This window comes from Tupaia chinensis, unplaced genomic scaffold (assembly GCF_000334495.1).
Source record: "Tupaia chinensis unplaced genomic scaffold, TupChi_1.0 Scaffold000176_1, whole genome shotgun sequence".
Taxonomy (NCBI): domain Eukaryota; kingdom Metazoa; phylum Chordata; class Mammalia; order Scandentia; family Tupaiidae; genus Tupaia; species Tupaia belangeri.
This window is the reverse complement of record NW_006159651.1, coordinates 777,658-787,261: the sequence shown is the minus strand read 5'-3', so window position 1 is coordinate 787,261 and position 9,604 is coordinate 777,658. Positions and strand designations below refer to the sequence as shown.

Here is a 9,604-nt window from a genome sequence, read left to right as displayed (position 1 = left end):
GCCGGGCATGTGTGCGTGCATGCCCAGGATCCCGAGAGGAGAATGGAAGAGAAGGGATTGCGGCGTGACCATCCCCTCTGGGGGGTGATTTCTCGCTTTCTGTCTCTATGTCTCTCTCTGTCTGGAGAGAGCACGCGCCCTATAGCGAAAATCTCTCCAAGAAGAAAAAGAAAAAGTCACGACGTGTTTTTCTATGCAAAAATGCATGATGACTTTTCCGACAACCCAGTAAGTCAGTTCTCTAATCTTACCGTTTGCAAATTTGATGATTTAGTCTGCCAAGCTTTGGCCTGTGCCGCTTGATTGCTTGAAGATTAGAATCTCCTCTTTTAAGTCCTCGGGCCAGCAGGTGGCATGGTGGTTAAGGGTGCTGGACTCCCACATGGCTGACCATGGTCTGATTCCTGGACCTGGCAGCTTGCTTTCTCCTTCTCTGGTCAAATAAATAAATTAAAAAAAAAAATTCTTTAAGGAATCCTCTTTAAATCCTTTTTTTTAAACTTATTTTTATTTATTTACAGAGTTTTGATATAGGATGCATGTGCTTGCCAGAGAGACAGAAAGCGAGCAATCACAGACCCCCCCAGGAGGGGATGGCCACTCTGCAATCCCTTCTCTGTTCTCTCAGGATCTTGGGGACGTGCATACGCACCCAGTATGAGCTTTAAGCTCCTGGGTCTGGGACTCAGGCTGGTCAGCCAGCGAGAGTGCAGTGATGTAGCCACCGCACTGTCTGCCGGTCCTGCTATTTATCATTTAAAATGTGCTGTAGGGCACATGTGCTCACCAGAGACAGAGACGGGAGGAGGAAGGGACGGTGAGAATGCACGTCACCAGGTCGGGACTCAACCGCGGAAAGCCAAGGGGGCGGGAGCCCAGCATCTCAACCACCACGCCACCGGCTGGCCCCCAGTCTGTTCTAACTTAACAAAAATAATGGGCACTCGAGTCTATTGGGAAACCTGGACCTCAGCTTTTTCATGTACAATTCCTGGCACATGGTAGGTACTCAAATACTTAACACATTAAAACCCTGTCTCATAAGGTGAGCCTCACAGCTTACCCAGAGTAAATTACTGCCTGGAAACAGAGTCCCAAGAAACTGTTAGGTTTAGCCTCTAACACTTTGAAGTGTTTAAACCAAGTTTCCCACACCAGCAACAGTAGAAGCACCTAAGAATCTTTCAAAAATACGGTGCCAGATACTGATCTGAGGTGGGGACCACCAGGGCACTGAGATTTTTAAGCTGCCCGGGTGAACTAGCACGTAGCAACGTTTAGAAGTTTGTTTAAATAAGCATTTACATTAAGCTTCAGGGCCAGCCCCCCTCAGCCGGCTGTCTCTCCCCAGGACCTACGATGCCTACTCGACCTTCTACCTGAACTCCAGTGGCCTCATCTGCCGCCATCACCTAGACAAGGTCAGTCCTGGGGCTGGTGGGGTGGCCTGCAGGGTGGGCACAGCTGCGCCCCTGCACCGACTGGCCTTACTCTCCCCTTGCAGCTGATGCCTTCGCACTCACCTCCAACGCCAGTGAAGAAGCTGCTAGTGGGGGCCCTGGTGTCCCTGGGGCTGTCCGAGCCAGAAGCCAACCTTGACCTGTGCTCTAAGGCCTGACCCAGGAGCAGGGGTTGGACTGGCACTTGACGACTGCTACGCACAAGGGAAGGAGGTGGAGACAGCCCAGGATCTCAGGAGCCAGCTTCTCCCCTCTTCTCTCCTTTCTTCCTTCCATCTCATGCTGTGTAAAGCCGCTGTGTAATTTAACTTGTAAATAATAAAGTATATGTGACTGTATGAGACAAAGTGTCATCTGCTACTTTCTCTGGATTCCAAAAGTTCCCACAAGTTTTATTCCAAAAATAATTTTATTTAATAGATATTAGATAATGCATGGAAGGAAAAGGCGGCGTCCAGTCCTGTTCATCCCCACTTCTCTCAGCCCAGCTCTTCTCGAGTCTTGCCTATTTTTTTGGGCATTTTCTTGGCATGGGGGTCTTCTAGCTCCTTGGCCTTATAGTAATGGGGAGCCACTTCCAGAAGCCAGCTGCTCTCGATCTCTAACACCTACAAGGGGAGAGAAGAGGTCAGTACGGTTCCCTTCTTCTCAGCCTATTCTTTTCCACTCTCCAAACATTTTCTTTTATAGATGTTTTTGCTTTAGGGCATTCACTGCAGGAAGAGATGCAAAGTGAGAAGGAAGTGAGAAATCACCCCTGGGGGGATGCCCATGCAGCAATCCCTTCTCTTCCACTCTCCTCCTGGGATCTTGGGCACACGTGCACACACCCCCAGTGTGAGTTTCAAGCCACTGGATCTGGGACTTGAGCCAAGGTCGGCCATGTGGGAGTGCAGCAACATAACCACTACGCCATCCTGGTCCCTCCAACCTATTCTTAAGTGTATGGTCAAAAACATTTTCCTTTGCGCCAGGTGTGTGTGCGTGTGTGCCCAAGATCCCGAGAGGAGGATGGAGGAGAAGGGATTACGGTGTGGCCATCCCCCCTGGGGGGTGATTTCTCGCTTTGTCTCTCTGTCTCTGTCTGTCTGGAGAGCCCTATAGCAAAAACCTCTCCATTAAAAAAAAAAAAATTTCCTTTGTGCAGGGCTAGAGGGACAGGTGCTGGGGCTCTACTATTATCTGCCAAGGCCAGTGCACCTCTGCATGTTATCAAGGTACCAGGTAAACATCCCTGAGAAGGGCCTGGGAGGGAAAGACTGAAGGACATTCTATGAGGACAGACCCCGTCTGCTTTGTTCACCACTATTGCCCCAACACCCAGAACACGTAAGCATTCAAGTACTGAACGGTTCTTGGTCTTAGATTCTGAGTTGGCTATTAGAAAGGATGTCTTTTGGGACCAGCAGATGGTACGATGGTTATGTTGCTAGACTCACACATAGTTGACCATGGTTCGAGTTCTAGACCCGCTGGTTTAAAAACAGGCCGGGTGCGTGTGTGTGCATGCCCAAAATCCCTAGAGAAGAGAAAAGAAAGCAGTGTGGCCATCCCCCTGGGGGTGATTTTTCACTTTCTGTCTATCCAGCGAGCACACACGCCCTATAGAATAAATCTTTTTTAAAATTGTATTCATTGTCATCATTTTATTTTTTTGAAGGTGACCAGAGAGAGAGAGAAGGGAAGTGAGAAAGCAAGCTGCCAGGTCCGGGACTTGAACTGCTATCAGCCATGTGGGAGTCCAGCTGCCTTAATCACCATGCCACCTGCCGATCCCCAGAATAAACCTCTCAGAAAAAAAAAGGACGGGAAGAATGTCTTTCTGTTTTACCCTGCCTTAAACTAGTGTACTGCCTGCTGGGCCAGAACCTAGGCCCCTAGCTGGCCCGGGTCCCATCTCTCCACACAATCTGCACTTGTCTGGCCAGGGACATGGTCCACTCACCTGTCTCATGAACTCCTTGGTGGTCAAGACAAGCTCATGGTAGAGCAGCCAGCGCGGCTGCTGTTCGAAGAGGGAGGAGTTGGGATGGATGAACACTGTCTGCTGCTGCTTCACAGTTCGGTAGCCGCTGCGAGTCAGCCGTGCCGTGTGGTAGAAGTAGCCAGAGGTGATGGCCTACGGAGAGGCGAGAGGCGATGGGAAAGGCAGACCTCTGGGGACCCTCGGCCCTCACCCCTGCTTCAGCTGAAGCTTCTAGAGGGCCTGAAAGAGCTGGGAGGGCGCAGCTCCCATGAGGGGCTCAGGCGTGCTCTCCCGCTGGGGGAACTGCAATAGGCCCTGAGAGGACTGCTCCTGGGAGGAGGTGGGTGGAGAGCCCAGACCAGAGACGCGAACCTTGCGCACACGGACGTAGTCCCCCTGGCAGGAGCTGAGACCAACTTCCACGCGTTCCAAGAGCCCTTCCAGCTGCTCCCGCACGTCCCGGGCTCGGCGCATCGACCTGAACTGCACGAAGTTCTCATAGCACCACTGGGAAGAGTAGCCACTCTCGGCCCACTGTGAAGAGGGTCACAGAAGGGGAGGAAGGGGCTTCAGCGTGCAGCCAGCCCAGAGCCCCCAGCCCCTCATTCCCACTCACCCACGCCCAGTGACCTGCGTGTAAACATTCAGCAGAACCAGGTGGTCCCCACCAGGGAGGAAGAAGTTGACCCGAGCATTGTCAGCGTGGACGACCTTGTCCTTGGGGCGGTAGAAGATGGAGTTGTTGACAGACAGCATGGCAGCCACCGTCAGGATCTCCTCTGAACAGCTGTACCTGGGCAGGACGGGAGGCACAGGAGCACTCAGCAAGACCCGGTGAGGGGAGCACCACTGTGTGCTGGACGTGTCCTCCCTCGGAAACGCTGGCCCACGGTGGCTGTAAGGCAGCTTCTGGTGACGGCAGCTTCCAGGCCCAGGCAGCGGAGCGGGAGAGGACGTGCAGGCCCAGGAGAGCCGCAGCGGCAGGAAGCGCTAGGACCTCGGAGGGCTCTGAAGCAGGAGTGGAGGGTGACCTCTGACCTCAGCACAGTACGGGAACTGCATTTAAAGGAGGTCCGCCACAGCTGCAGCTAAAGCTCCAACCTGGGACCTGAGGAATGAGCCAACTCCAAGCCCAGCCCTCACCCAGCACCCGTCACGGATGGCCAATCTCCCACTTTTGTTCAAGCCCCCAAACTCTGTGTCAGTTCAGCATGATCGAGGGCAGGGCCAAGCAGCTTACTGGCCCTGGTGGGACTGGAACAGTGCAGCGAGAGCTGGTAACTTACTATTCGTAAAAGAACAGTGTGGTGGAGAGGAAAAGGGCAAGAGGAGACAGCGCCAGAGTCGGGGGCCGGGCGAGGGCTGAGGGCTTACTTCTCAGAGGCTAAGATCATTTTGGACAGCATGGGGTCCACCGGCAGCTCCGCCATCTTCCGCCCAGACTGAGGAGAGGAGGGAGAGTTGGTGCCTGTCCCCCTCAGGTTCCCATCCACCACTAGAGAGCCTCTAGAGCCACCCTGGTCCCCGCCCCTAACTCATCCCGCTGCCCTCCCACCCTGACTGACCCTTTCCCTTGGCCCAGCCCGCCACCCTCCACCCTGACCCCTCCCCCCGGCCCAGCCTGCCGCCTTCCCCCCTGACCCCGGCCCTGGCCCAGCCACTGTCCTCCTGGCTCACCGTGGTGAGCTCCCCGAGGTGGTTGAGAGCTCCCAGGGCGTACAGCTGCTCCAAAGCCAGCAGCAGGGTCTCGTATGGAGGGGGGTCCAGAAAATCAAAGTGCATTAGGTCATGGATGCCTAGAGGAAGGAGAGGGGTCAACGGCCCGCTCACGAGGACGGGACTCCAGCCCGCCTCCCTCAGGGGCAGCCCACTCACCCAGGCTCTTCAGCAGCAACACGACGTTGCCCAGGCTGGTCCTCTGGATCTCGGGCACCGTGGTCTCCTCGAGCTCGTGCTGATAGGCCCAGGCAGTATACAGGCGGAAGCACTTGCCTGCGGCCACTCGGCCTGCCCGGCCAGCTCGCTGGTTGGCTGAAGCCTGGAACGACAGGAGGGCAGCTCCTGGTCAGGGAAGAGGGAAGGGCAGTATTACACGAGAAGCCTGGGAGGATGCTGCTGAGCCCTGGCCCTTCCTGGGGGAGCCCCCCACGGGGACCCGGCGCACCTTGCTGCAGGGTGTGACGGTGAGCGACTCCATGCCTGTGCGCGGGTTGTAGCTCTTCTGCTTGCAGAACCCTGGGTCCAGCACGTAGATGATGCCCTCGATGGTGAGCGACGTCTCAGCGATGTTTGTTGCCACGACCACCTGAGAGAGAGAGACGGGTTCCAGAGAGCACGGCCACGTGGCCGCCCAGAAAGAGGAGCCTTAGAGAGCAGGTGAGGAGCCGCAGGCACAGTGCCAGATGGTGGCCCGGCGTCCTGGGAAGGGCCACCCCGCACAGGCCAGGTGTACGTGTCTGTGTGCCCATGACCAGGCTGCTTGAGGCGGGCCATGGTGTGGAGACTGTAGGGTGCTCTCTCCTGCTGTCTCTCATAAGAGAGAGAAACTTTAAAAAACTGTCATCATTGGGCGGGCAGGTGGTGTGGTGGTTAAGGATGCTGGATTCCCACTTGGCTTGAGTCTTGGCCCTGGTGGCTTTCTTTCTTTTTGTTTTTTTTTTTTTTTTTTTTTTGAGAGGTTTTTGCTATAGGGCCACAATCCCTTCTCCTCCATTCTCCTCTTGGGATCTTGGACATGAATGCACATGCACCCGGCATAAGTTTAAGTCACCAGGTCCAGGACTCGAACTGGAGTCGACTAAATGGGAGTCCAGAACCGCAGCCATTATGCTAACTGCTGATCCCCTGGTGGCTTGCTTTCTCACTTTCTCTCTCTCTTTTACTCTATCCTTCTCTGGTCAAATAAATAAAATAAATACAGTTAAATAATTTTAATTATTAAAAAAAAATTACTATTATTTTTAATTTGACCAGAGAGACAGAGAGAACGAGAGAGTAAGCTGCCAGGTCTAGGACTCTCATCACAGTCAGCCATGTGGGGGTCTGGCACCCCCAACAACCACGCCACCTGCCAGCCCCTATTATTACCTTTCTAGGAAGAGAGAAGCAGGTGCAGTAAGGGGCAGGAGCTAAGGGACGCAGTGCACAACGTCAGGAGCAGAGGACAAAGCCAGAGGAAGGGAGAGGTCGCTGTGGATGCTGGCACGGGCCTCATGAGAACAAAGGCAGAAGGGATGGAGAGTCTGTTCAGAGATGGGACAGGGTGTCCAGGCTCCTACCCTCACGTCCACACTCCCACCTTTCCTATTTACCTTCTCACGTCAATTCCTGTAATACCCTCCTAACAAGTCACCCTGCTTCCACTCCGAACCCATTGCACGGCATCTAGAACGTGCCTTGTTTTTTTTTGGAGAGATTTTGTTTTTTGTTTTTGCTACAGGGTGTGTGCGCTGGCCAGACAGACAGAGACAGAGAGACAGAAAGTGAGAAATCACCCCCCAGAGGGGATGGCCACGCCGCAATCCCTTCTCCTCCATTCTCCTCTCGGGATCTTGGGCACGCACACACACACCCCTGGTGTGAGTTTTAAGCCACCAGGTCTGGGACTCGAACCGTGGTCGACTACATGGGAGTCCAGCAATATAGCTATTATGCTAACTGCTGGTCCCTAGAACGTGCCTTTTAAAACATCACATCAGGGGCCCAAAGGTGGCAAGGTAGTTAAGGGTGTTAGAATCCCACATGGCCGACCACAGTTCGAGTCCTGGACCCGGTGGCTTGCTTTCTCACTTTCCAACTCTTTTGCTCTCTCTCATTCTGTCTCTCTAGTCAAATTAAAATTAATTAATTAAAAAAATCATGGCGCCAACCTTCAAAGGCTTCCCTTCTACCCTACACTTAAACCCACCTGAGCCCTTGAACGCCCTCAGTCACCTGGCCCCCGCTGCCTCTCTGAACTAGGTCCTGGTGCTCCTGCACACTGGAGGAGCACACCCCACACTCAGAACCCTCCATCAGCTGCTCCCTGACCCGGAGCACCCTGCTCCCAGACATCCCTATTCCCGCCCTCACCCAGAGCACCCTGCTCCCAGACATCCCTGTTCCCGCCCTCACCTGGAGCACCCTGCTCCCAGACACCCCGGTTCCCACCCTCACCCGGAGCACCCTGCTCCCAGACACCCCGGTTCCCACCCTCACCCGGAGCTAGCTGCTCAAATCCTCTGGCCGCCACTCAGCCGTCTGAAGTCCGAACCCCTGCCTGCTACTAGAGGCCCTTCACAGTCTCAGTCCTAAGCTGGTTCCAGCCTGTCTCCGCCAGTTCACCATGTGAACCTCCTGCTGAGCCTCGAGCTCAGACTCCGACCTCTGACACAGCCTGGCCCTTCCTCTGGTATGCTCCCAGCACTTTCTCTTTATTTAAAAAAATCCAGGGACCAGCAGTTGGCGTAATGGCTGTGTCACTCCCACGTAGTCAACCGCAGTCCGAGTCCTGGACCTGGTGGCTTAAACTCACGCCAGGCACGTGTGCTTGCGTGCCCAAGATCCCGAGAGGAGAATGGAGGGGAAGGGATTGCGGCGTGACCATCCCCCCTGGGGGGTGATTTCTCACTTTCTATCTCTGTCTCTCTCTTTCTGGAGAGTGCACATACCCTAAAGTGAAAACCTCTCAAAACAAATAATAAAAAAAATAATTATTTTTTTATTTGACCAGAGAGACAAAGAGAAAGAAAGGGAAAATGAGATACCGAGCTACGAAGTCCAGGACTAGAACCATAGTCGGCCATGTGTGTGCCCACCGCCTTTCACAGCTGGCCCCCAGCCACTTTTCTTAAAGGACTGTATCAAATCCCACCTCCTGGCATCCCTTCCTGGCTGAGCCTCTAGGCTGCTCCTTTCCAAATCCCGCATCTGGCCACCTCTCGGTTCATCCTCTCCCAGCCTGAGGTGGGCCCTGGCTGCGGCCTACGCCGCTACAGCAGCACGCAGGACACCCTGTGCCAGGACAGGCACTGCCGCCGGCACGGCCAGTTACGTGAACGCAGGGTTCCTCCCACTGACCTTCCGTGCGCCCGGGGGTGTGGGCTGGAAGATGCGGGCCTGCATGTCGGAGGGCAGGTTGGCATAAATGGGCAGAACCAGGAGCTCCCGGATTTTGGAGCCCAGGCGGCGGCAGCGGTCCTGCAGCATCTCACAGGCAGCTTCGATCTCCTCCTGGACGGGGGTGAGCAGAGCAGCAGGGTCCTGAGAGTCACAGAAGGCCCAAGGCCAACGTGCCAGCCCTGTCCTCCCCTTCGACACGCACCTGCCCTGTCAGAAACACCAGGATATCCCCAGGGGGCTGGGTCACGTGGATCTGCAGTACAGACACGACGCAGGCTTCCAGGTAGTCGGCCTCTGGGGCCTGGTCAGGAGGGGGCGTGGTCAGAGCAGGGGCGTGGGCTTGTGCACAGCGTCCCCTCCCCCCGAGCTCCACATGCACCCCATTTCCCCCTCCCTAGACCTCCTACCCCACCTCCCTCCTCGGGACGACCTCCTCCCACGTCCCCTCGGGGGCACCTTGGTATAGAAGATGTCCACTGGAAACCTGCGCCCAGGGATTCGGAAGACAGGGGCGTCATCGAAGAAGGTGGAGAAGCGCGCAGTGTCCAACGTGGCTGAGGCCACCAGGACCTTGAGCTCAGGCCGGAAGCGAGCGACGTCCTTGATCAACCCGAAGAGAATGTCTGTGTGCAGGGTCCGCTCGTGCGCCTCGTCCACCATCACCACGCTGGGAAGGAATGGACCGCGCAGTGAGGGCGGCAGCTGGGCGTGCAGGCTGGACACCAGGTCCCAGGGGAGGAGGCAGGGATGGAAGCAGGGCTCAAGACTGAGCACAAGGGCTCTGAGACGCCAACCACCCAGTTACGGCCAGCAGGAAGGCCTCTAGAGAAACAGGGCCTGCGGTCTGCAGCCCAGCCCAGCCCAAGGCAGCCGAGATGTGGGGGCTGGAAGCCCAGGCCAGGTCGGACATTCCCCAACGGCAAGCGGCTGCTCTGACGAGTCAAAGTAGGAAGGGTATGTTTCAAAGGGAAAAAGGGAGGACAGGGTCCCTTTCAACAAGGCCGGGCCACTGGGGCCGGCTGGGAATGAACAGACGAGGTGCCCTGATCAGAGACCGGAAGCGCGAGCTGCCATGAGG

At 55.5% G+C, this 9,604-nt stretch overlaps 2 protein-coding genes across 3 annotated transcripts in view; one reads left to right on the top strand and one right to left on the bottom strand.

Moving 5' to 3' along the window:
• CUNH6orf136 (chromosome unknown C6orf136 homolog) overlaps positions 1-1,798 on the top strand; it is a 5,209-nt gene extending 3,411 nt beyond the window's left edge. The window contains exons 5-6 of one of the 2 annotated variants that reach the window (XM_006146308.3): positions 1,352-1,421; positions 1,505-1,798. In XM_006146308.3, the coding sequence (XP_006146370.1) occupies positions 1,352-1,421; positions 1,505-1,618 (184 nt within the window). In that variant the 3' untranslated portion in view covers positions 1,619-1,798. Of the gene's footprint in view, positions 1-1,311; positions 1,422-1,504 lie in introns of both variants that reach the window. The other variant, XM_014586980.2, reaches the window with a different exon arrangement.
• Positions 1,799-1,850: 52 nt separating this feature from the next.
• The window catches only part of DHX16 (DEAH-box helicase 16), a gene marked incomplete at its 5' end in the record, with an annotated part of 26,568 nt that continues 18,814 nt past the window's right edge, over positions 1,851-9,604 (bottom strand). The window contains 11 exon segments of the mRNA XM_014586981.1: positions 1,851-2,068; positions 3,406-3,579; positions 3,799-3,960; positions 4,057-4,219; positions 4,801-4,868; positions 5,104-5,222; positions 5,302-5,464; positions 5,591-5,731; positions 8,485-8,637; positions 8,729-8,827; positions 8,983-9,193. Of these exon segments, the coding sequence (XP_014442467.1) occupies positions 1,940-2,068; positions 3,406-3,579; positions 3,799-3,960; positions 4,057-4,219; positions 4,801-4,868; positions 5,104-5,222; positions 5,302-5,464; positions 5,591-5,731; positions 8,485-8,637; positions 8,729-8,827; positions 8,983-9,193 (1,582 nt within the window).